Source organism: Festucalex cinctus, chromosome 10 (genome assembly GCF_051991245.1).
Source record: "Festucalex cinctus isolate MCC-2025b chromosome 10, RoL_Fcin_1.0, whole genome shotgun sequence".
Lineage (NCBI taxonomy): Eukaryota > Metazoa > Chordata > Actinopteri > Syngnathiformes > Syngnathidae > Festucalex > Festucalex cinctus.
Genome location: NC_135420.1, coordinates 28,843,605 through 28,868,456, shown reverse-complemented (window position 1 = coordinate 28,868,456; position 24,852 = coordinate 28,843,605). Strand labels below are relative to the sequence as shown.

General features: G+C 41.8%; 4 protein-coding genes across 7 annotated transcripts in view; 1 reads left to right on the top strand and 3 right to left on the bottom strand.

The window, feature by feature from the left end:
* Positions 1-14,203, top strand: part of gmds (GDP-mannose 4,6-dehydratase) — a 68,607-nt gene extending 54,404 nt beyond the window's left edge. Inside the window, exons 10-11 of one of the 4 annotated variants that reach the window (XM_077533402.1) lie at positions 5,604-5,672; positions 14,174-14,203. In XM_077533402.1, coding sequence (XP_077389528.1) covers positions 5,604-5,672; positions 14,174-14,188 — 84 coding nt within the window. In that variant the 3' untranslated portion in view covers positions 14,189-14,203. Of the gene's footprint in view, positions 1-2,137; positions 2,607-3,283; positions 3,535-5,603; positions 5,673-6,161; positions 6,490-14,173 lie in introns of those variants that run through there. The other 3 variants (XM_077533400.1, XM_077533403.1, XM_077533404.1) reach the window with 3 other exon arrangements.
* LOC144027661 (forkhead box C1-A-like) lies at positions 8,219-10,559 on the bottom strand. Its single transcript, XM_077535394.1, has one exon. The coding sequence runs from the start codon at positions 10,505-10,507 to the stop codon at positions 9,131-9,133; it is 1,377 nt and encodes a 458-aa protein (XP_077391520.1). The 5' UTR covers positions 10,508-10,559; the 3' UTR covers positions 8,219-9,130.
* foxf2b (forkhead box F2b) lies at positions 13,859-17,858 on the bottom strand. Its single transcript, XM_077533399.1, has 2 exons — positions 16,747-17,858; positions 13,859-14,393 (listed from the first exon to the last, which is right to left on the bottom strand). Exons 1-2 carry the CDS (start codon positions 17,813-17,815, stop codon positions 14,233-14,235), a joined length of 1,230 nt encoding a protein of 409 aa, XP_077389525.1. The 5' UTR covers positions 17,816-17,858; the 3' UTR covers positions 13,859-14,232.
* A 5,105-nt stretch (positions 17,859-22,963) lies between these two features.
* On the bottom strand, positions 22,964-24,428 carry foxq1b (forkhead box Q1b). The gene has a single exon (XM_077533405.1). It carries the CDS (start codon positions 24,326-24,328, stop codon positions 23,402-23,404), a length of 927 nt encoding a protein of 308 aa, XP_077389531.1. The 5' UTR covers positions 24,329-24,428; the 3' UTR covers positions 22,964-23,401.
* Positions 24,429-24,852: the final 424 nt, after the last annotated feature.

Below are 24,852 nucleotides of genomic sequence, written 5' to 3'. Positions count from 1 at the left end.
GTCCCAAAGATGTATTTATACATTTTTATTATTTTTTTTATTTTTTTTTTATGCCCGAGCATAGAGAAGGCTTTGACGCAGTCTCTCTACTGCAGAAAATGGTTGAGTGGCAGCAGAGTATAAGAGATCAACCAGGCCATGTGAAAACAAGCTGATTTCCCCACAGTTCTAAGCAGAATTGTGAAAGACGATGAAACTTAGCTATGTTCTATTGCTAATTGCTGCACAGCGGAAACAGATAGGAATATACTTTTTTTTTTTTTTTTACCTGATAAAAGAAGAGACTCTAATCTCTCTTTTGGTATGTTCCATATTCTCTTGAAAAATCAGTCAAAATCCAGGAAAACACTTGAGTGAAAATGGTTGGGAGTGAATGAGTTAAAAAACATTAAATACGATGTCCAGAGGCATTAAAAATTTGAATACGATCGATGTAAAAACATTATTCGTGCTTTTCATAATGGCACTTTGGTCAGAAAACTTTTTACTATACAGTTCCCAAATTTAAGAGGCATATTTAACACCTTCCGCATTTGTTCCCCAATTCAAAGAGTTCCAACTACGAGTTTCGGATTCTGCATCTTTCCAGTGTCGCTTCAGATTTTCGCCGATCCCATGAAATAGCCACGCAATTTGCATATTGAGTTCAAGAATGTTATGACAAAATATGTCCGATTATTACAAAGTGTGGCATTGTTACGACGTTGTGGTAAAAAAATATGTATGACATTATATTCCATAATGAAGCATTATTACATAACGTGCTGGTGCACTTCAACAGTTTCACAGGCCGATGTTGAAGTCGATTGTTTTCTACAATATTCCGTTTATTTTTAGATGCACCAGTTTGCTTTGAATGAACTTGTTCAAATTCCTTACCGCTGACTTTGTTTTTTGTTTTGTTTTTTTTTACAGAGCATGAACGGAAAAGTTGTTCACTCATGTTGCGCTTGCATATTGTGAGTAAAGACGAAAGATGTTTTGTTGCTGTTTGCGGTCATACTTTAAGTGAAATATCCACGTCCGATCAATTACTAGCTTTTGAAAAGAGTCATTTTGGTCATGAAGGATTTGCAGGCTTAAACCGAGTTGCGTTTGCGTTCCGGACTTCATGACTTGCTCCGTTTTTTGGGTTTTTTTTGTCGCCGCTTTCGTCCGGGCTGTCTGAGAAAGAGAGATTGTAGCGTGTGTGTGCGTCTGGCAGTCTGGTATTTCCTGAAGGAGTTTCCTCCTACCGTCGGAGCGGAACCACCCTGGGCCCCCTCGGCGGTCCGTCCGACTGAACCGGTGCCCTCCTGCCAGAGACGTAGTAGCAGCGGTGCAAAAATACAATCAAGACCTGCAAAATATCAAAAGGAGCATTGAGGAAGGAGAGGTTGAGAAATCCTTCTTATTAAACCCGGCAGTCGAACCTGAGCCGAGTCGAGTCTGCGCCGTCGGCAGCCTGCCGAGCGATCTGAAAGCCCGATTGTTGCCGTGTTGCAGATACTTGCCGTTATGTGTACTTTGATGTCAGCGGCGTGATGGATCGCCGTACCGTTCCGTCGGCACCTTCCGCTAATTGGCTACAAGTGAAGCAAGAGATAGATAGCGGGATCGCGGGAGCGGGATCGCGGGCCGGGATTCCTGCGCTATCAGCGAGCTTAAGTGGGCGTCGGGCCTGACAAGAGAAACCTGCCAGACGAGGAGGGAAGGCAAGGAAGGTTTACTGACAAGGTGAGGGAAGAAAAGGCTGAGTCATATCAGATGAGGTCTTTGTGCCCGAGTTCCTGTAGCCACATTTTGGCCGCAGATCAGCCCGAAGGCTCCCCGAATGTCCTGCGGAGCAAATGGGAGGGTCGAAATCATGTTGGTCGGCATCGGCCATCACAGATTCTCCATCTGATGTTTTATGCGATGATATTATACTGTCACAAAAGTGTCTTGTAAAAATGGTCGAGGGCCACATCGATTGCTCATAACCGTAATGTGGGCAACAAATTGTGTCAATCTCCCTTTTATGGCTTCCAAAACTTCTGCGAGATTTGTACTTGATTATGCCTGTCCAATCATCTTGAAGAGCATTTGTGAGGTTCCGCTATAATTCTTAGAACAGTTCAATGTTTTGTTCATAGTCATTCTTGGGGTGTTGTTATAGTTGCTCGTCTCCTAACTGGTGCCCGTAAGAGGGAGCAGATCACCCCCGATCCTGGCCTCTCTTCACTGGCTGGCAGACACAATCAGATGGACCGAAGACCGAGGGAAGCTTGGAGGGGATCGAGCCTTTGCAGTTGACACTCCCTCCCTTTTGGAACCACCTTCCACTAAATATTAGGCAATGCTTTTCATTATCTGCTTCTAAAACTCGTCTTCAAACCCATTTGTATTCTGCGCACTATGAGACTTGTTTTTGGTGTTTTGTGGTGTGTGCTGTGTTTTGTGTTATGAATCTGATGTTGATTTGATTTATATATATGTGTGTTTATTTATTTATTTATTTACTCACATCCTTCTTGTTATTCATTTACTGATGTAAACTCTATTTACTTTAAAGTTGAGCCGAGCCAAGTAGCAGGTCGAGTCGCAAGTCGAGTCGCAAGTCGAGTCGCAAGCCGAGTCGCAAGCCGAGTCGCAAGCCGAGTCGCAAGCCGAGTCGCAAGCCGAGTCGCAAGCCGAGTCGCAAGTCGAGTCGCAAGCCGAGTCGCAAGTCGAGTTGCAAGGGGGTCGTGGAAGAAATGTACAGCAAACAACAACCTGCGGCGGTCATTTCTGAGGCCGACCAAAATGATTTTGTCACCCCTTTGACAGGCAGCCGTTTCACGACTCGTTCGCGTGTCGCCTTCCCGCGCAGGATGTCGGTTGAAGTTCCGTGATTTGCGTCCGAAAGGACCGTGATGAGAACGTTCACTCGCTCCCGAGTGAGATGCTGAGATTGGATTGCGTTGTTTTGTTTCTCCAATGTTTATAAATGAGCAAGTCGGGCGTGTGTCTCGCAGGCCCGATGTTTCCTGCAGTGTAATCTGAGTGTGTGGTGGAATGTGTGAACCACATCCGACTCCACTCGACTCACTCAGTCGCCTGCTGGAAACAGCCAAGCGCTCTTAAGTGACTTAAGAAATAACAGAATATTAGAAATAGGTGATTGACATTGATTTTGTTTTTCTTACGTGTCAATCTTTCAGGGATGGGCTCGTTTGGGCATCTGTGAAACAATGTTTATTTATTTATTTATTTTTTGGAGCAGACACTTCCTTTGAGGTGTTGGATGTTTGTTTTTTTTCTCTCTTCCTTATCATTTGATCAGCATGCGGCCAACAAGACAATGAAAGATTTGTGAATCTTCAACTTTGCTGTCCGCTGTCGTGTGGCTCGTTCCGGCTCTCCCTGTTTGGGCACGACGAGAACGGACGATTTGCGAGGCTGATAAACCAACGCCAGGAATGTTTGCTCAAAGGAGGAAATGCTGCGTGCGTGCGTGTGTGTGTGAGGTGGAGGCTCCGCCCCTCATCCTTCACGGAAAACCAGAAAATGCAATAAATAAATATCAATTGGAAATTTTTATTACTGCACTGCTGCAATTTACAAAGTCATTTTTTGACTAGCTGTCGACTGATGATGATGTCATCACCTGTGCTGAGGAAGTAGGTCACGGCCAATCATGGCTCACCTGTTTTCCGGGTTTGGTCAGGAAAACTGAGCCATGATTGGTCGTTACCTACGTCCTCAGCACAGGTGATGACATCATCAGCAGTCGACCGCAAGGAGAAAAATTTCTTTCTCAAGGTATTAATTGTGCATGGAAAATGATGACATTACCCCTTTTCATGCTGTTGTTGTTGTTTGTTAGTATATTTATATATATATATAAAACATGAAAAAGAAAAAAAAAATTGCTCCAGGATGTTGCACACCAACAAACGCGTTCGCTTCGCCTCAAAGTGCAAAAGCTTCTCCTGACAGGACGCTTGAGTTGCTCGACCGAGCGTGCAGCAATTAAGATAAGACTGGAGGAGTTTTGTTTTGTTTTTGTTTTTTGTTTTTTTTCTCTCTGTGTATCTCCTTCAGTCGCCTTTCTTTTGTGCAGAGTGATTGTGAGAATCGGTTGTGAAGAGCTGAACCGACGCGCGCGTTAACTGGACTTCTGTTTGTGTTTGAGCAGCGAGCGGTCACACCTGAGCCCCCTCTTGCGCAACCCCCAAACCGGACTCGCGCTCAGCAGCTTTATGCTGACTGTGGGAATTACGATCCGTTTCCCGTCCGCAGGAATAATACAATCAAGTTTGGGGGCGAGGCCCGAGGAACGCTCGTGTGCGGTAGTGGAAACAAGTCTGGCCATTTTTTTTTTTTTTGCCAGAAAGGATGTTAATATCCGTTGAAAAATGCACATTAGCATGAACGCGTGGTCACCATTTGCAATATTTGCACTGAGAATTTACAGGTTGCTCTGCGTGTCACTTTTACTCGTCGTGCGTGTGTGCGTGTGCGTGTGTGCACGTCCTCATCCGAATGACGGTTCACCCTTTCGAGGTCACTTCGCACATTGCGCACAGGCCAAGCTGCCTGCGTGGGGGGGGCGGGGGAAGGAAACCTGAGCTATAACTCACACGCCACTAAAATGGCCACGTCCGTCTCGCTCGCTCACCCCTTTTGCTAGTTAAAAAAAAAAAATGGAACCTACCAAAAGAAAGATTTGTCTCTTCTTTCATCAGAAGGAAAAAAAAAAAGTATATTTGCATCTGTTTCCGTTTTGCAGCTATTAGCGTTAGAAGTGTCGTCATTATTCACAAACCTGGTAAAAAAAACAGTGGGGAAAAGAGCTTGTTGCAACATGACCCTGGTTGATCTCTTATACTCTGCTGCCACCTGCTGGTCATTTTTGTTTTTGTTTTTTGTTTTTTTTGTAATAACTACCATTGCTTAAAGCAACCTGGCATCACAGCCTTCTGTACGCACTAGCATAAAGAAAAAAGAAAGAAAAAACGTATAAATACGTTTTTTGGGACCATGGCTATAGTTATAATAGAACATTTTTATACATTTTTGGGAGCAAATGAGTTAATATCGGCAAATTAAAAAAAATATATATATATATATATATATATATGAAAGACTGTGTGAGCAAATAGTCCTCGTAAATAGTTTAAGAATGTTGCGATAAAATATTGCAAAATTGGGTCACTGAAGTCAAATAACGTTGATCGACTTCCGATGCATCTTTTTGCAAAATTAATAGTGCGATTCATCTGCATTAATGCATGATTAATGTGATCTTTTTTTGTAATTAATTAATTAGTGAATGCTTTAACTTTGACAGCACCAATTTGCATACAAGCACAGCAATTGTTTAATGTGTAGTAATAACATAGTAATAAACAACATACAACACTCAATCGCTCTTTGGTGGTCTGAAACATTTCTGGGTGGGTCTTGAACCCAACGGGGGGAAATCAAGTACGGGGGGTTTTGGGAGCGTAAATCAGGACTTGTTGACTGGGGTTGAAGGCCACAAGAGTCCCACAATTCATCACCATCCGCCTACCGGACGAGCAGGACAGAAAATCTGAAGACACGACGAGCACGAGAATTTGATGGTCTTCACTTTGCACCGTTTTGTGCTTTTGCAGGATTACCTGCAAGGCGACAGCAGCAAAGCGAACCGCAAGCTGGCGTGGAAGCCCAAAGTCAACTTTGAGGTGAGTCTCCAATCAAGCGGCTGCTAGCTGCTAGCTGCTAGCATGGGCATTTTTGCAAATGGGTTTAAGGATTTTGCTTTCTTCAAATAGTGACAAATACTACATTGAAAACATTGCCGCCGTGAACCCAAAAACTGAACCAAACACTATTATTGATTTATTGTATGTGTTTTAAAAATGTTATTTCAGGGGTCAAATTCAATGTTATAACCAAATATTTTTTTTTGTCACGATATGGATTCACTCATGATGAAATCATTTGATATATACATTTATTTATTTTATTTTTTTAAACCTCATCCCTCATCTTCCGGTTTTCCGAATCAAATGTTGACCACACACGGGAAAAAAAGAAGAAAAAAAACCAAAACCGTTTGCAGCGCTCTTGCCCGCGTCGCGTCAGACCTTGAAACGAGACGTGACGTGAGCGTGTCACGTGCCCGTGCCTGTCACGTGACCCGCGTGTGTGCGCTGCCGCTGCTGCCTCAGGAGCTGGTGAAAGAAATGGTGGAGGCCGACATCGAGCTGATGAAGAAAAACCCCAACGCGTGACACCGCGCAAGCAAAACTTCTCAACGGTTCACAGGAAGGACCTGCAGAAATCGACTTCAAACCTTTATTATTAGTATTATTATTATTATTATTATTATTTTTGAATCATGAATCATTCCATTTTAGTCATGTGCTCGAGAGCGCCAGAAGTTGTGGAAAGAAATGCTGAATTGTACGTCATCAAGTTGTCATCATGCAAGTCGCCATTTGCAAAAGTTGCACTTCAACAAAAAAATATAATAAAATATGTTCTTATTGTAATGGATCCAGACTTATTTATTTTATTATCGACTCGCGTTTGATCTGTTTTGCATTCATTATCACTTTTTTTTTTTTTTTTTTTTTTTGGTGGTAATAAATATCATTTTTAGCACGCACGAAAAGCTCATCGGGCTCTTTTGCCTCATTATGGATTCATTTGATCCATAAATTGAGTTCAAATGCGCATGCAATAAATGTTCAATTGCTTCGTTTGAAATGTGACTGACGTTCTATTGATTATTATTTTAAGCACAAATCAAATCAATGTTCCACACAACCTGTGTGGGCCCAGTAAAAAAAAAAATTGAATGTCTGAGATGCATGGCTAATTTTACAGCCTTTATGTTTGTGTTTGGGGGGTCAAATGAGAAGCAGATGTGGGAAGCCCGGACTCCATTTGGGGTTCGCCCCCCAAATCACAAATCTTATCATCACTCAACGGATCGAAAACCCTTAAAAAAAAAATAATAATAATAATAAAATCGAATCGGGGGAAAAAAAAGCAAGCGAAAATGCTTTGATGATGCCGTTTTTTTTGTTGTTGTTTTTTTTCCTTTCCGTGCACACCCGACGTGCATGTAAGCCTCACTTGATCGAATTTCGAGGGTGAAAAGACAAACATGACACGTGCAGGACGAGGAAATCTAAATGGTGACGTTTTGGTGCGCAGGCGCAAAAACACAATTCGACATTTGTGGTGAATTAAGTCAATAGTTTGTAATTATTAATAATTCAATGATGACTATCGTGAGAAATTTTCATTCCCCCAAAATCTATTATAGGAGCCGACACTGAAAAAAATGAAAAGAGAAAAAAATATATAAAAATATATATGGAGTTAACTCAATCTAATTTCATGGTTGCACAAAATCAAAGCAGAATAATTAAAAAATGAAAAAAAGTATCATCAGGGTCAGGTGCTTTTGCAACCACTTAATGAAATGAAAATCAATTCAACACATAACAAATCATATTTTGGTGCTTTTTTAGTTTTCATGCATTCTTGTTTTTCTTTTTAATGCCTAATATTGTGATCAATAAAACAAATGCACGATTAAATTAACGCCGTTTTGTTTGACACTTGAATATAAATGTACGCATATGTTGTTTATTTACTGTTAATCCATTTTTATTATCTCCAAAAATATTATGAATGCGCTGCTTCTTATCGGGAACAATTTGCTACTGTCGATGACATTAAAAAAATAAATAAAAATATATGAATTAAGGCTCACTTGCAGGCTCTGATCGGTCACCAAAATATTCGACACTGAACCATAATTTCATGCAAAACAAAATAATGAACTGAGATCGTGACGATATGAAACCATGCAGGCAATTCTTATTCACGTTTTTAAATATTAAATAATGCGGTGAATTGACGTTCAAAAAAATAATAATCCACGCAGCAACATGTTCAGTTTGCATTTTGAAAGGTTTTGTGCGTCATCGTGAGGCGATGGAAGCTTTTTTTTTTTTTTTTTTTTTTGCTGACTCGGCCTTTCGGCTGATCTGCATGCAACTTGTGTCACGCGCACGCGCACGCGCACGCGAGCTGCCGTGGACGGAAATGTTTATTTACATCCTCGCTCGCTCGACGAAATCGACTCCAAAATGAACATTTGTGACGTTGAGGCCCAGTTTCAGATTTGGGCCCTCGATGATGACGTCAGGTTGCTTTGAAAACATGTTGACATCTGCAGGCCCGATTTCAAAACAAACTAATCAATCACTCCATTTCAAACCCAACTGGCACTTTATTTCACCAAAAAAGAAAAAGAAAAATGTAATGCCTTCAAAAATGTGTTGACAAATGACACATTTCAATAAAATTAAGACGACAAAAACGAGGACATGTTAAGGCAGCATAAGAAGAAAAAAAAATGCGTGTTTGGATTTCAAGCATTTTTTTCTCCAAAATAAATATATTAAGATATCATTTACAGCACGCTAAATATTGGAGTCATGTTTTTTGTTTTTAAATTAAGAGAACAAACTTACGCGTCTGGACAAAATCGCTGACGTCCATTCAGATGACAAAAAAAAAACAAAAAACAGCTGCTGGCTCAAAAATGATGCAATTTGGATCAACATTGGACCGAGTCGTCAATTTGACCCAATTCTGGGTTATTTTTATACCCAAAAATGTTGGTTGTTTTTTAATTCCGAATTTGAAAAAAAATATTTTTTTTTGTTATGTTTGAGTTCTTTCAAATTGGGTTGTTTTGTATTTTCGAATTATTATTTTGTTTGGGTTGTTTTGCACAAAAGAAATTCGGTTGTGTAATTTGTAAACATTTGTCATTTTTTGGGTAATTTTATAATTTGTACATATTTGTCATTTTTTGGTTGTTTTGTAAAAAAAAAAATCGTTTCTGTAATTTGTAAACATTTGTCATTTTTGCGTAATTTTATCATTTGTAAATATTTGTCATTTTTGGGTTGTTTTGTACCCCCAAAAAGGTCGTTTATGTAATTTGTAAACATTTGTAATTGTTGCGTAATTGTTAAACATTTGTCATTTTTGGATTGTTTTGTAGAAAAGAAAATGAACCCAACATGTCAATCCAATTTTGGACCAAAATTGGATTCTTTTTGTTCCAGCCAGCAAGAATATATGAATAAAGTTGTCATTTGTGCCGCCCTCAGAACTTGCTGCAGTCGTAAACAAAAGCTCCCGAGGTCCTGTAGATGGACTGCGCGTGCGCGTGCGCGTGCGCGGCGGCCGGGAAGGCCACCTGGCAGCTGCTCTTCCCATTTAGCGCGCTTCCGGTCAGCCCGAACATCTCCCGGACCGAGTGCAGGTTCTGCTGCTCCTGCTGCTGCTGCTGGTGCTGCTGGGACGGGTAACCGGCGGCGGCGCTCAAGTCGCCGTACCAGGACGCCAGTCGGCCGTGATGACCCTCCTGGTTCGGGTTCGGGTTCGGGTTCTGGTTGCAGTAGTCGGGCAAAACCTCGTCCGGGTGTCCTCCCGAGGTCAGTCGCTCCCCCGCCGCGTACAGGCTCATGGCTTGCATGTTGCAGTGGTAGGTGGGGTTGGACGGGTTCTGGTTCTGGTTCTGGTACGAGGACGCCTGCAGCAGGTTCGGAGAGTAGCCGAGCGTCAAAGTCCGAGAGGACGGCGAGACCGACGTCATGATGTTGTCCACGCTGAAGCCCGGCGCCGAGCCTTGCTGGTTCTGGTTCTGGTTCTGGTTCTGGTGTTCCGGGCTCCCTCCTGACACGCTGCTGCTGCGACTTTCCATCTTGGGAACCGCGTCGAGAGTCGGCGACCGTGCAGGAGGAGGAGGAGGCGAGCAGGTCCCGTCCTCCGTCTTGATGTCCTGAACCCGAACCGGCTGGCGCGGGTCCACTCGGACCTCCTCGTCCCGAAGCTCGTCCTTGTCGTCCTTGCGCCGCTGCGCGTCCTTCTTCTTGAACCTCCGCCGGCGCCGCAGGAAGCTCCCGTTCTCGAACATGTTGTACGAGTCCGGGTCCAAGGTCCAGTAGCTGCCCTTGCCGGGCTTCTTGTCGTCGCGCGGCACCTTGACGAAGCACTCGTTGAGCGACAGGTTGTGCCGGATGCTGTTCTGCCAGCCCTGCTTGTTGTCCCGGTAGAAGGGGAAGCGCTCCATGATGAACTGGTAGATGCCGTTGAGCGTCATCCGCTTGTCGTTCGAGTTCTGGATGGCCATCGTGATGAGGGCGATGTACGAGTACGGCGGCTTCACCATGTCTTTGCAGGGCATCTGTTGCGGCGGCAGGGAACCGTACAGGGAGCGGCCCATGGCGGCGGCGGCGGCGGCCGGGTACTGCTCGTAGACGCCGCTCAAGGGCGCCGGCATGCCGGCGTAACTTCCGCCGCTGGGCCGGTAGTAGTTCGGCTCGCCGGCGATGTAGTTGGGGCCGGACACCGAGTAGCGCGCTTGCATCCCGCACTGCTTCACCAACAGAACAAAACGGAAGAAAAGTTCTGCTGGCTCAAGTCGAGACTGTCCGGGGAAAGCCAAAAAACAAGACAAAAAGTCAGCTCGGAGATTCATGCGCACTCCACGCGCACACACAGAGAAACATTTTGGCTTTCTGTTTTTTCGCTTTCGCCGTCGACTCTTTTGCTCCCCTTTTTTGACTGCTTGGATGCTCCGCCCACAAAATGTGCGCTGCGGTATCCGATTGGAGGAGCGATAAACAGGGGAAAAAAAAAAGACACCAATAAGTCTGTTTGAAAGGGAAAATCCCCCTCGCAGAGATGAAATGCTTGATTAGGCAATTAATCGGAAATTCTATTGCAATTACAGAATCGGCATCATTAAAAAAAAAAAAAAAAGATTAATGTGGTGAACTGGTATCCTCCTGACTACCAGCAATTCAAAATTGTGTCCTCTGTAGTGGACCTTTTTAAACCTGAATATCTCCCAGCCAGTGCATACGATCCAATTAACTCTATCGAGGACATTGAGAGCATCATAAAAGAAAATGGCTTCCCTCAGTGCAAGCACTTTTTAGGGAAGAAGAAATTTAGGCTTTAAATGTTGGTAGCATGTTTTCTAGAAGACTTTTAACTCATTCACTGCCATCGACGGAAAAATATGTCAATTTGTTTTGCTGGACTGGCAGTGAATGTGTTAAGAATACATTAAAGTATTGTTTGAATTATTTTTAACTGTATTTAAGCCTAGCATTTAAGTTTTTAAAAATGTCCTCTGCAGTGGACACATCATAGCTTAAAAATAAAAACTTTTTTTTTTTTTTTTTTCAAAAAATGTCTTTTGCAGTATTCCAGTTACTTCACAAAGATTGAGGAATATCAAAATAAACATGAAAGGACACTTTTTTGCAAAAAAAATAGCAACCTTTTTGAGGTTTTTGAGAGATACTTATAGACAATATTAGCTCATTTAAAATAGTCAAAAAATATTCTTCCAAATATTATTATTATTATTATTAGAAATGAATTATATTTATTTATGAGAAGACAGTAACCATGTTAATGATTTGTTATAATCAGCCTAATTGTGACAACGGTAAATATAACCAACAACATTTTATGAGAGTGAATTTGATCACTCAACAATAACCTTCCTTCCTTCTGCCCGAACGAGCTCTGAACGAGACATAAAACTAAAACCACGTGTGCTTTGCTCCCGTATGTGGTACGAGGCTGCCCCCCTGTGGTCAGAGTGCAACATTGCATCCTGATTGCGTCTCAACCGCCCCCAGTGTTGTCATTTCGCCTTGCAGAGCATGGATGGATCGCATTATTATTAATTTAAAAAAAAAAAGGTAAAGGCCCACAAACGTTTTATATGAACATTTCTTATCATGCGTACACCAATTAAAAATAATAATAATAAATCAGCTGCAAATACTCGTTTGAATTAAGTGACAATGTGACGCAATGCAATCCCGCCATCTTGTGGCCAATGCGTGCATGTGCAACTACAGCAGCATCCGAGACAGATTTTTTTTTTATTTTATACAACGAAATCTTCTCACTTGTGAACTTTCACAGAACGAAGGACACTCAAAATTATTATTTTTGCTTGAGGACATGCTAGGCAGCTCATATTCAGTTCGGGGGTTCGGTACCGTGCTCAATGGCGCGCACGCGGAAAAGAAACCAAATCAGCATTTGTCTACGTCTCTTTCCACATCCAATATGGCGTCGTAACATTGCGCACCGCGGCGAGGTCTACGTCTAACTGCTGTCAACTTCTACGATTTCTTTCTTTCTTTCTTTCTTTCTTTCTTTCTTTCTTTCTTTCTTTCTTTCTTTCTTTCTTTCTTTCTTTCTTTCTTTCTTTCTTTCTTTCTTTCTTTCTTTCTTTCTTTCTTTCTTTCTTTCTTTCGGTTGAGCCCACCTAGGGCAATATTGCCTGCTTTAGGCCCTCCGTCCACTAGGCGGCCCCCAACAGCTAACGGAAATGGAGCGAAAAAAAAAAAAAAAAAAAAAAAAACACAACACAAATGCTAATGCTAAATGTTTTGGTTCATGCTATTTTCTCTTTCTGATTTTTATCCTTGTTTGTTTTTACCAAATATTCTGAACATGTTTACGTAGTCTTAAGACGTAATGACTCAACTTTATACAGTACAGTAATTGTTTTATTTAGGCAAGTATTTTTTGCCGCCTTCTTTCAGGTCTCTCTGTTCAAGCACATTATACGTTTTATTCTGTTGTAATATGTACGATATGACATATACGTCACTGTTAGTGTGTGTGATCTTGCACTTCAAAAATATGTATTATTATTATTTTGAATTATTATTCCAAAGATAAGACATAATGACACTTTCAGTAAATTTCTGGTAAGTATCCTGCTGGTTTATTTATGTGTTATTTTGTCAATGTATTAAGGAATGTTGTGTACCCACGAAGACTCGGAAAGAGGTTGTTGTTGTTGTTGTTGCTCCAATCTGACGTCATTGCAGAATTCTCCACTAGATGGCGTCATACTCCACTTTATATCGCTTGCACGCATTCGAGGCAAACGCGCCATTTTCACGTTTTGTTATTTGAACAGAATGAAGGAATTCTTATTCGGCTACTGGCCAGTATACTTGAAGTGATACTTGAACATGTCAAGGATGTTATGAAATATCATATGGGCAGATCTTCTCATGCTGTTATATGAGGTCGGGTCATTATGTGCGGAATGTAAATCTCATTTGCAAGCCGTTTATTGGCCTTCATTTCAATCAGCATGTTGGGGACGATTTGAAACACATTTAGAGGCAAAATATTTGTTCATTTATCGGTTACTCGCTCAAGCTCAACAATGTTGTTGCCTATAAATCTTTGAGCTTTCAACAATTGTGATATTTGGGTCAGCTCCGTTTAATAAGTCTCATTTTGGGGTTTTTGGTTTTTTTTCGCCGCCATCTCAAAATACTACCGTGATGTGTTTCCACACTATATTTTTCAATTTGGTATATTTCAATTAGGCCATCTCATTTAAAAAAAACAAAAAAACATTTATTTTATTGTATTTTTTAATACAAAATTATTCTATTGTCGGGCCCAAACGTGCATGACATGACATGACTGTTATTTATTTATTTATTAAGCAATATTAATGATATATAAGAAACAAAGATGTCATTTTTGGGGTCTCCTGAAAATGGCGATTTTTTTCGGGATGCCGAGATGACGTCAGCAATGCACGATTTCTTCAAAGTGACAAGAATGCAATACTTATATGCAAACCTTTTTTTTTTTTTGCTTTAAATTGGATGGAGGTCAACAAATAAATTAGAATCAAATTGTGACCTCATCATGAAATAAGCACCTCTGTTGAATATTTCACATAAATAGAAAAATATGCATTTGCAATTGCAGTTGCCTCATTTGAACGCAAAAGATGAATATGTCGTCATCTACAATTGAACAAGTTTATTGAAACTTCTCTTTATGGACAATATGGTTACAGTAAGTGCAAAATATTTTGTAGCAGTTCATAATACAGCATCCGTGTGGAGGATTAAAAACAAAACAAAAAACCCATAATAATAATATGTCAAACATTTTCACCAAGAAACGTGTTGCATTTCTTTTTTTTTTATAAGGCCTCCACGATTGTTTTTTCCTTCATTTTTATTTTTTGATTAATTTTTTTCTCAGCTGGTCCACAGAGAGGCAACACGTGAATATAAACCATCGTGATATGAATTATTGACGCCATTTTCTTTTTCTTTTTTTTTCGATGGAGGGACGTGCAGTTTGACCGCGTCCGTCTTCGGAGGTCCAGTTGACGACAGCATGACGTCATCACATGACGCAGGGTTTGATGTCCTGAGGAAGATGATGGTGGTGATGATGATGATGGTAGTAGGAGGCGCCGGCGGCCGACGCGTGGAAGGACGAGATGCCGTTCAAGTTGAACAACAAATCTTTCCTGTCGCACTGGCTCTGGTAACGCGGAATCCCCACTGGGCGTGAACACAACACAACATTTCAATCTCATAGCTCTTTCTTTCTTTCTTTTTCTTTTTTTCTTTCACATCCGATCGTTTCCAAAAGTCACAATATTCGCTATAGCGTCAACAATTTTGGTGCATTTTTTTTTTTTTTGTTTTTTGCCCAAGATAAAATTTAGTATAGCTACACAATCACGTGACGTGTGATAATCTGTTTAATATCTCCGCCTTCCTCATGTGGCAACGTCATTCATCAAAATAACATTGCAATAAACCATTTTTAATGAAATAACTTTAGAAATTATATTGATGGAGTTGAGAAAAAAATGTGTTAAAAAATCGTGTTGAATGTCAATATTAGAGACAACTTTTGCATTTTTGTATTTATTTTTTGCCCAATACGTTAATTTTACATTATGAACTTTTGTAGGCTACACAATCACGTGACGTATGATCGTTTAAAAAAAATATATATATATATATCTCCGCCTTCCTCATGTGGCAACATCAATCATCAAAATAACATTGCAATAAATCATATTTCATGGAATAACTTTATAATTTGTATTGATAGAGTTGAGAAAAAAAATGTTAAAAATCGTGTTGAATGTCAATATTAGAGACAACTTTTGCATTTTTTATTTTTTTTGCCCAAGACGTTAAATTTACATTATGAACTTTAGTAGGCGACACAATCACGTGACGTATGATCATTTTTTTTTTTTTTAAATATCTCCGCCTTCCTCGTGTGGCAACGTCAATCATCGAAAATATAGAAATGATTTTTAATTGGATAACTTTATCATTTGTATATAATTCAAAATATAAAAAAAAAAAAACCCGCGTTGAATCTCTATTAAAGACTCTGCGTTTCCATTTTTCATGTCTTAAATATAAAAGTCAAGTTCACATATCGAACTCCAGATGTGCACTTGATCCCTTTGCAGAGTCATGACGCGTTTGTGAGTGACAGCTCGATGACATGCTGACGTCACCAACATCAAGTCGTTGCGTGAAGTGGAACAAGTGACGCTTGACGTGGTCGCCGGTGTGGTCCCGTTCGATTTGCGCGCGCATGCGCTCTTTTGTTTGCTTAACCTTTGAGACCCTTTCAGCGTGCATGTTCTGAAATCCGCAAAACGAAAACGACTTTCGAATTCTGACTTGAGGACGATGCGTGAATTAAGTGCAATTGTTGGAATACGTAACCGGAAATAAGTTAGATGAAGTTTGACATCGAATATAGAACGTGACGTGATGGACATTGAAAGGAAACAAGGGAGCAACCGAGCTGTATAAATGATTATATTATTATTATATATAAGCCTATTCTACCGAAAAAATATCGTGATCGCAATATTGGCAAAAACGTGTAATATGCTTTTATTAGACTTTGACCAATCAGATGCAATCAACCTTAATTAAATGCACACCGACATCCAATATGAAAATGATAATAAGTCATGCACCAACCTTTTTTAAAAGATCTATATACTTTTTCAGTAAATTCAATAAAAACTTCTGAAATACAAAAAAATATGCTCAAATTACTGTTAATGTCTTCCTTAACCACAAGTTCTTATTATTCTTAATAATATGTTATTATTATTAATTAGCCTATACACGCATAGAATATAATAAATAATAACATATCTAATATAAATGATATACTATATCAATAAATAATAAATAAATAAAATATATATATGTCCCGCGAGTGAGGAATAAGCGGTCAAGAAAATGGATGGATGGATAACATAGACATAATAAAATAATTGTCTTCCTTACAACATATTATTAATAAGCCTATATACACATTTAATATAATAAATAATAAAAATACATATGATATAAATGATATAATAAATAAATATAGATAAATAATAAATTATTTCTATGAAGTGTTGACATTTACAAATGATCATTTCTAACAACTTTCCTAGGAAATCACAATGTCCCGCCCTGAGCTATTTTTAGAACAGTCCGGTGGGCTTTTCATGTGGTCCTGCATGCAGCGCAATACTAAATAATTGAAAAAAAAATACATTCTAAATGATGATAATTCATTCAGGATACATTGAGTGTTTTTATTAGTATTTTTTAAAATGTACTCGTTTTTTACTCGTTACTTTTTATTTATTTATTTATTTTTATTTTACCACATGATTTTTTTTTTTCATAATAAATGCATTTTTTTTTTTTCATGGCGTGCATGTGCCCAATTAAGGCCGCTTGTTTTGTAGCCGGGAGCAAAGTTTTCCCATGCAATATATAAACAAATAGAAATAAAATGAATAAAGGCACGAAATTTGACTGCATGCCGCAAACTAAAGTAAACAATTTTTTTGTTTTGTTTAATATATACCTGTTATGTCGCTGGTGTGGCTCTCCCTGTTGTTGTGGTGGATGTATCCCTGCTCCATGAGGGAGTAAGACGACGACGACGTCCCGGCAGGGTGCAGAGAAGACGACGCGGGGCCGCCGGAGGAGGTCAAAGGTTGCTGCTGCTGCTGCTGCTGCTGCTGCTGCTTGACGTTATAGGACGACCCGCCCGCGGCGGCCCAACACGAGTGCGCGGCGGACGCGCTGGCGTAGTGCAGACCGTCCATTAAGGCCGGCGAGGACGGAACCGGCACCGGCACCGGCACCGGACTGTCGCTGCTGCCGCTCTCCGGTCCATACTCGCCGCCGGACGGCGCGTACGTGGAACCCGGACTGGGCGACACGTGAGGCAGGTGACGTCCGTCGTAGTTGCTCATCACGTCCAAGTTGTACGACGAGTTGCCGTGACAGGCGAGCGCGGCCGAAGCGGGCGCCTGGAAGTCGAAGCCCTGCGGCAGGAAGCCGAGGCCGTTCATCATCCGGTACATGGGCTTGAGGGCCTGACACTTGCGCCGGAATCCTCGGGGCCGACGTCGGAACGAGCCCTCCTCGAACATGAACTCGCTGCCGGGGTCGATGGTCCAGTAGTGGCCCTTGCCGGGCCGGCCGAGGCCCTTGGGCAGCTTGACGAAGCACTCGTTGAGCGACAGGTTGTGGCGCACCGAGTTCTTCCAGCCCTGGTACGAGCCCCGGAAGAACGGGAAGCGGGCCTGCAGGAACTGGTAGATTTCGCTCAGGGTCAGCCGCTTGCTGGGCGAACTCTGGATCGCCATGACGATCAGGGCGATGTACGAGTACGGCGGCTTCTCCGGACGCCGCAGGGCGGAGCCGCTTTTCTTCGCCTTGGCCGACGAGCTTTCCGCGGAGGCGGCGGAGGCGGCGGCTTCTTGCGGGCTCAGCATGATGGCGGCGGACGCCGGACTGGACCCGACAGGATCCGGCAGCAGATGCTGCTTGTGAGTCCGAGGGCTCTCGCTCGTCGTCATGTCGGCGGTGACGTAAGAAACCGGGACGGAATCTTTGAAAGGGGGCGGCGAAAACGGATCCTGCATGTGCTTCTCCCTTGATGGCAGAGAAAATCGCGCTTGAGTCCAGTTTGCCGTTTTACGCACGCAGCGGCCAGTGGAGCGAAATTGGCGAAAGGGGCGAAAGGGGCGAAAGGGGCGGGGTCAGCTCATTAGCCAGCGGAGACTCCTTTATTGTCCCTGCGCGGATTTGGGCTTGGGGGTGTCACGATGGAGTGAAGTGGGGCTCGCCGGGTGGCCATCGAGAGCTGCTCAACAATCACTCAAGTGCAGGAAACACCCTCAAAATATGTGAGCCAACCAAGCAAACGTAAACAAAACGGTCGTTGCATAAATCTTAAGACCCCCCCCCCCCATCCACTATATGGAGACCCGCCCCCACTCTCATCAGTCAAACACTTGTGGGTCCAAAACAAACAATTTGAGAAAGTTGCCTCAAGTTGACCCAAAGTGCTTATATGTCCATTTTTTGACCCCCCAATTTTTTTCCCCACCCAACACAATTTACTAAATTGGGCAATACATAAATAAATAATAAATATAACCAAACATGGGGAAAAAGGACCTGCACACAACTTTTTTTTTTTGTTATTTTTTGTTATTCAATTAACCCCCGGAAAAAAAAGGGTCAATCAGTAACCCACAAAACAAACGTGCATAGGGTGCATTGTGAATTGTTACATTTATTTATTTGCCCCATTATAGCAATACAAAAAGTGAATATTTTGTCTATAATTAATTTGATACTTTCATTATTTTTCACGTACAATTAAGTACCTTTAAAAACACATTTTGCAACTTGCTGTCGACTGAAAATGACATCACAAAATGACATCAGGTAACCAATCACAGCTCAGCTGTTTTCTAGGTTTGGTCATGTGACATTCACAAGCTGAGCTGTGATTGGTTACCTGATGTCATCTTGTGATGTCATTTTCAGTCGACAGCAAGTTGCAAAATGTCTTTTTAAAGGTACTAATTGGACATGAAAAATAATGAAAATATCAAATTTATTAGAGGGAAAATATTCATGTTTGACTGCCAAAAAGGGCTAAATAAGTAAAGTATCCCTTTAATTAATATTTTTAATAACTCAAAAAGTTGGGCAAGTCCATTTTTACCCAATTTCTTCTTCATCTTTATTTTTTATTTAATTTTTTTTAACCCTACCGTTTTTAGACTGCACGCTAGCAACAGTTGGATCAGAAATTACTTTAAAAAAAAAAACCAGACGCACGGATTTGACGCGTGGACGTGTGGATTTGAAGGGCCAAAACATGCCTAATGAAAATGAAACTGCACTAAAAAAAAACTAGCCACCAGAGGGTGCTAAAAATGCACAAATGCAAATCAACCTGACTTTTTTGAACAAATGTGCTGCTTTTAATATCGTGACATGACGACGACGATATATCGTGGCAGTTTTAATATCGCGATATCGCAATATTGCACTCATGGTTACATCCCAATTGGATGATTTGCAAGCCATATCTTATCATCTTTCAATCATTGCACCCAATCGCGACAGTCTCTCTTATCACGTGATTCGCTTCCTCTAATTTCCTCCTCAAATGTTCTGCGGGAGAATGAAAACAAACGCTGATCACATGCTGACGATATGGAAAGGGGGGGGGGGCTTCTCTCAATAAATGACTTTGACATGAGTGGAAGCAGGCTTTTTCCATCAAGCGACGCCCCCCCCCCACTTCCCCCTCCCCATACCACACACAGTGCGCCAGTGTCAGCTTACCGCCCCCCGGCCAGGGGCGCTCCCGAGGGGGGGGGGGCTTGCGTTCATTAGAGACAGAAAAGCCAAATTAGCCTAGCGGCTTCGACAGCTCTCCCTGGAGACAACTCACACGCACGCGCATGCACGCACGCTTGTACAATAGTGGATGTCCCAGATGTGGTGCAAAAACAATTTTTTTTGCATTTATGGAAAAATAATTTTTAAAAAAAGTTTGTTGAACGCAAAAAAATTAAGGTTTTCTTTAATTTATTTATTTAAAAATATATATTTTTTAAAATAATTTAACACAACTTTTTCTGCATGCAGGTTATTTATTTAACCCTAAAAATTGGCTCAAATTAATAACAGCCATTGTTTTGTTTTTTGTTTTTTTTTGTTTTTTTTTCATGGGGGTACAAACAGCTGATTTTTTTTTGGGGGGGGGGGGGGGTGGGGGGGGTTGTGGCTTATCACTTTTTGACCGATAATTTAGTTCTTTTTCTACCCAAATGCTTTTTTTTTTTTTTAATTAATTTATTTTTTTAGAACATTTGATTCAAGCTCAATATGACCCATTTTTTGTATTAAAAAAAAACAAAGAAAAGAAAACAAGCCAATGTTTTAGTTTGCTTTATACAAACTTTCTTTTTTTTTTTTGGTGGGGGTGGGGGGGGATATTTTGGGCAAAACAATCCCAAAAGTTATTTGCTGCAATTTAAATTACTGTTATATATATTTTTTTAATTGTATTTATTTATTTTTCCTATTGTGTGATATTAAAAAAAAAAAAAAAAAAGCCTGTGCATGCCTCCAAGCATGTCTAAAATATTTCATAATAGCCGCAGGATTTTCCCAAACAATAAGTTTTGCTGCACAAAGAAAGGATGTGCGCTTATTGGATCAAATGATTTTCCAGCTTTGGTGGCCCCCCAAATTTCCTGCGACATCAAAACTTGCATGGCGACCCCCGTCGAGATCAGGATGCTTCGCAGGCGAGCTTTTGTTTTTCAGCTGCTCCACTTCGCTGCAAATGGAAGACTTTTTTTTTTTCTTTCTTTTTTTTGGGGGGGGTATTATTTTTATTTTTTCAACGTTTATCTTTAGACCGCTGTCGTGGACGGAGACCACGTGGGCCTGTTGCCATTGTTGACATGTTTCGGCTGAAATGTTTGGATAAGATGTGCACGTCTTTATTTCCAACAGACAGTTGACCTCAGGTAACCTTTTGGATGGCAAAGTACAACCATTCATTCCATTTTCAGTCAGAGCTTAAATGACTTCAAAACACGGGATATTAATCGTGGATCAATCACGCGTGATTGTTTATTTTTTGTCATCAATATTTGGACGCATGCGCATCAGGCATTTTCCCGTTTCTGCATATTTGGCCCTCATGCCTGCAGCGGGTTCTTCGGAACCGCCTGTGGGAGGTCGGACGCGGTTCAGGCTGCCGGAGTGACAAGTTGTTTGGACTTTCGAACATTTGCAGGGCCTGCTTTCAAACTTACAAGTGGATTTTTTTTTTTTTTTTTTTTTTTGTAAAAACTCCTCGTGAGCTAAAAGGCGAGGGACGGTTTCAAATGATTTTTTTTATTTTTCTTCCCCCGCCTATAACAAATAATGAATCGTGCAGGTCAGGATGTGACGTCACGTGACTCACCGCCAGGTGTGTTATTCTGTCCTTTCACCTGCAGGTTGCAGCATTGCCCCTGCAACAGCGGAAGGAAGAAGGTCGCACCTGTCACCTGCAACTTGCACCTTATGATGGCACACACATGAATTGCACACAAACACAAGTAAGACCACTCTTTTATTTCTATTGATTGATTGATTTGATTTTATTATTATTATTATTATATTTTATTTTTTACATTTAAATGACTGCAACACGCTTCCACTTATAATAAAATTAAATAATAAAATAATTAATAAAATGGTGAAATGCATCAGCAAGAAAATACAGATTTTTAAAACAACAACAAAATGTATTTATTATTTTAAGTGTATCTATTTATTATTATTATTATTATTTATTTATTTATTATTTTTATTTTTTTATTAATGTATTTATTATCCATTTAAATGACTGCAGCACGCTTCCACTTGCTGGTAAATAAAATAAAACGGTGAAATAATCAGCAAGAAAATACAGATTTTAAACACAAACAAGAACAAAAAAAATATTTTTTAAGTGTATTAATTAATTAATTAATTAATTTATTTATTTATTATTTCCTGTTTTGTATATCACTCGCGTTTTGCAAATTATTCAGCATGTTAAGTGCCCTTTTCCAAATTCTGAAGCATGCATGTTGCCATTTGCAACTCGGCATCTTGTAGAATTATAATAAAATCTATAATATAATAATTAAAAAAAATCCCAAAACAATATTATTCATATAAAAATATCCTCTAATCTATAGGCTAATTTGATGTGTTTCTTACAATGCCGTTTAACTCATTCACTGCCAGTCATTATAGAAAATTTTTACATTTCCAATACTCACGTGATATTACATTCAATAATTATATATAAACCGAATCTACCAAATAACAGAATAGACTCCCTACTTTTTGTCCCGTCCCGTTCTTTTATAATTGACAGCAGAAAAATGTAGGTTTGCCAAAATACAGCCATTTCTCCCATGGACTCTGAAACTGTGTTTATTTCCTATAAAATGGGGCAATGATGTCATCTACCGGTGGTTGGGCATCAGTAAAGTTGTTTCCAAGTTTGATATTTACAGTGGAGCATGCTCAGATTCGCCCCCATTTAGCACCGCTCTAAAAAATACAATTGACAAGTATACTTGTCAAAGGCAGTGAATGAGTTAATGACATTAAAATGTAGCATTTCAAAAAGTATATCAAGGATTCATGTGGATGTTTGATAGGCGCAGCCTGAGTTTGGGCCGGGGTGCAAATTCCACGTGAGTTTGAGTTGGGGGCGTTTCAGGACCGCGGAGAGCAACTTTCAGCTCTTAATTCTGCTGGACAAACAGCAGCATTATTATTTGGCTTATTATTTGTTGTGTTTTCCTCATCATCACATTTACAGTCTGACTCATGTTTTCAACACGATTGATGGATTTCCATCAAGTTCCCATATTTCAAATTGTTTGGCTCGTTTATTAAACAAATGCTACTCGAATTTGTTCAATAGGCTACACGCAGAAAAATGTGACGTAATTACGTCATATGACACATTTAAGACGACGTAATCATGAAGTTCATAGATGCCACATTATTACGATTGGAGGCAAATTCTTTTTTTTTTTTTTAAATAATCATTATTATTAGCTCATGATTATCATCAATCTGACTGTTGATCAAACAAAGATGTGACCCACATTCTTGAAAGTCACATGACGCGAAAGTGTTTTTGTGAAATCGAAAATAGAATTGTGGGCGTGCCACCCCCCTGAAGAAATCAGACTTGTAACAAACAACACAATCTTTTTTTTTTTCTTTTTTGACTTCTTTTATTGATGGAAATAGCAGACATGCAAAAGTCGTCGCCATTTTGTGCTCCCACGACGAGTTTTTAAGTCCTTCTGCTGAAGCGGCTCAGTCAAACTTTTGACAACACAGCAGTTTGATATAAATACATCAATTGTTTTTTTGTTTGTTTTTCAGCGTGGGCCTTAATTGGTCACCGTCTCACACGCACACGCGCACGCGCAGAAGAAACAACAAACGAACCATCAACAAGCACACAAAACTATCCCCGTCAACACGCACGCGCACGCCCGTGAAACGTCCTGGGGATAATAACCTCGATCGTCCACAACGGCAAGATGAGCAGTGACGTCACGTCACGTGACGCTCCCCGCGAGAGAAGCAAAAAAAAAAAAAAAAAAAAAGTGGCCATTTTTGAGGGGTCCTTATGACAGTAGCGAGTCTATATGAAAGCTCGTGCCCGCCGCTTTTGTCGGGGGCGTGGCCTCGAGTCGGCCTTTGTGACGTTGGTACGAGAGGGAGTCCCCGCCCCCGGCCTCGTGCAGCCGCAGGTGGTCGCGATGGAGCTGATAGTAGGGAAGCTGCCAGAAGAGGCCGTGCGCGTGCGCGTGCGCGTGCTCGTGCTCGTCGTCGCCTTGCCGGCGTTGGAAGGGACTTCCGAGGATGCTGTCGATGGCGAAGGGGCCCGAGAACTTGGCCCCCGCCGGCTCCTCGGGGGCGTGGAGGCGGCGTTGGCGTCCGTCGTCGTCCCCCCTCGTCGCGGCGGTGACGTCCGGCCGGCTCTCGCACGAGGCCGACCGCTTGGCGATGCGCTTCCTCCGGCGGCGGAAGACGCCGTCGGCGAACGTGTACTCGCTGTGCGGGTTGAGCATCCAGTAGTTGTCCTTGCCCCAAGGCCGGGACGGGTCGCGAAGGACTTTGAGGAAGCAGTCGTTGAGGGACAGGTTGTGCCGCACCGAGTTCCGCCAGCCCGTGTAGTCGCCGCGGAAGAAGGGGAACTTCCGCATCAGGTAGTCGTTGATCTCGGCCAGGGTCAGGCGGCCGCCGGCCGACTCGCGGATGGCCATGGCGATGAGGGCGATGTACGAGTACGGCGGCTTGGGTCTGCGCGTGTACGGCTTGCCCGCGAGCTTGCCCGCGAGCTTGCCCGGGTCCGCCCCCGCCCCCGTGCTCGTCCCCGTCCCCGCGGGCCCGGCGCGGGCGGGCGGCGGACTGTTGGCCGCGCAGTCGCCGTCCGAGCCCAGCTCGTCTCCGGACAGAGGCGAGGGGAGCCCCGCGTCCGTTTCCGCGTCTGCGCACAACTCGAGCGGCTTGTGAGCGAAGTGCAGCGCGGAGAAGACTTCCAGTTTCATTGTGGCGGAGGGAAGCAGGTGGATGAATGGAGGTGGGCGGGCGTCTCGGACGTCTGTCTCGGGAGACACCGCCGGTGTTGCTCTTCATATCGTGGCCCGCGAAGGGGGGCGGCCCGAGGGGGCGGAGCTATAGCCGCGAGCGCACGGAACGATGGAGTGATATGCAATGTTTACAATTGGACGCTACCGTGTCACGCCACCGGCGGAAAACAAGCCGACTTCTCCGCCTGCCTGTCTCCGATGCATCCACTTCAAGCAATGTATCGTGAGTTTCCCAAGAATCAACACAACATTACGCAACAGCCGACTTACATGCATGGAGGGCCAACTTCAATGCTGGAAGGGGCCCAATTTTGCCATCAGGGGCCACAAAGGCTCTATAACCTGCATGACAAAGATGCTGGATTAAATACAGACACAATATGTGCTCTTATTTCTTTTTTTTTCATAATTGTCAATGCATATAAATCTACTACACTAACCAACAACAAAGATGTGAAGCAAACAACAAAAATAACCAATAT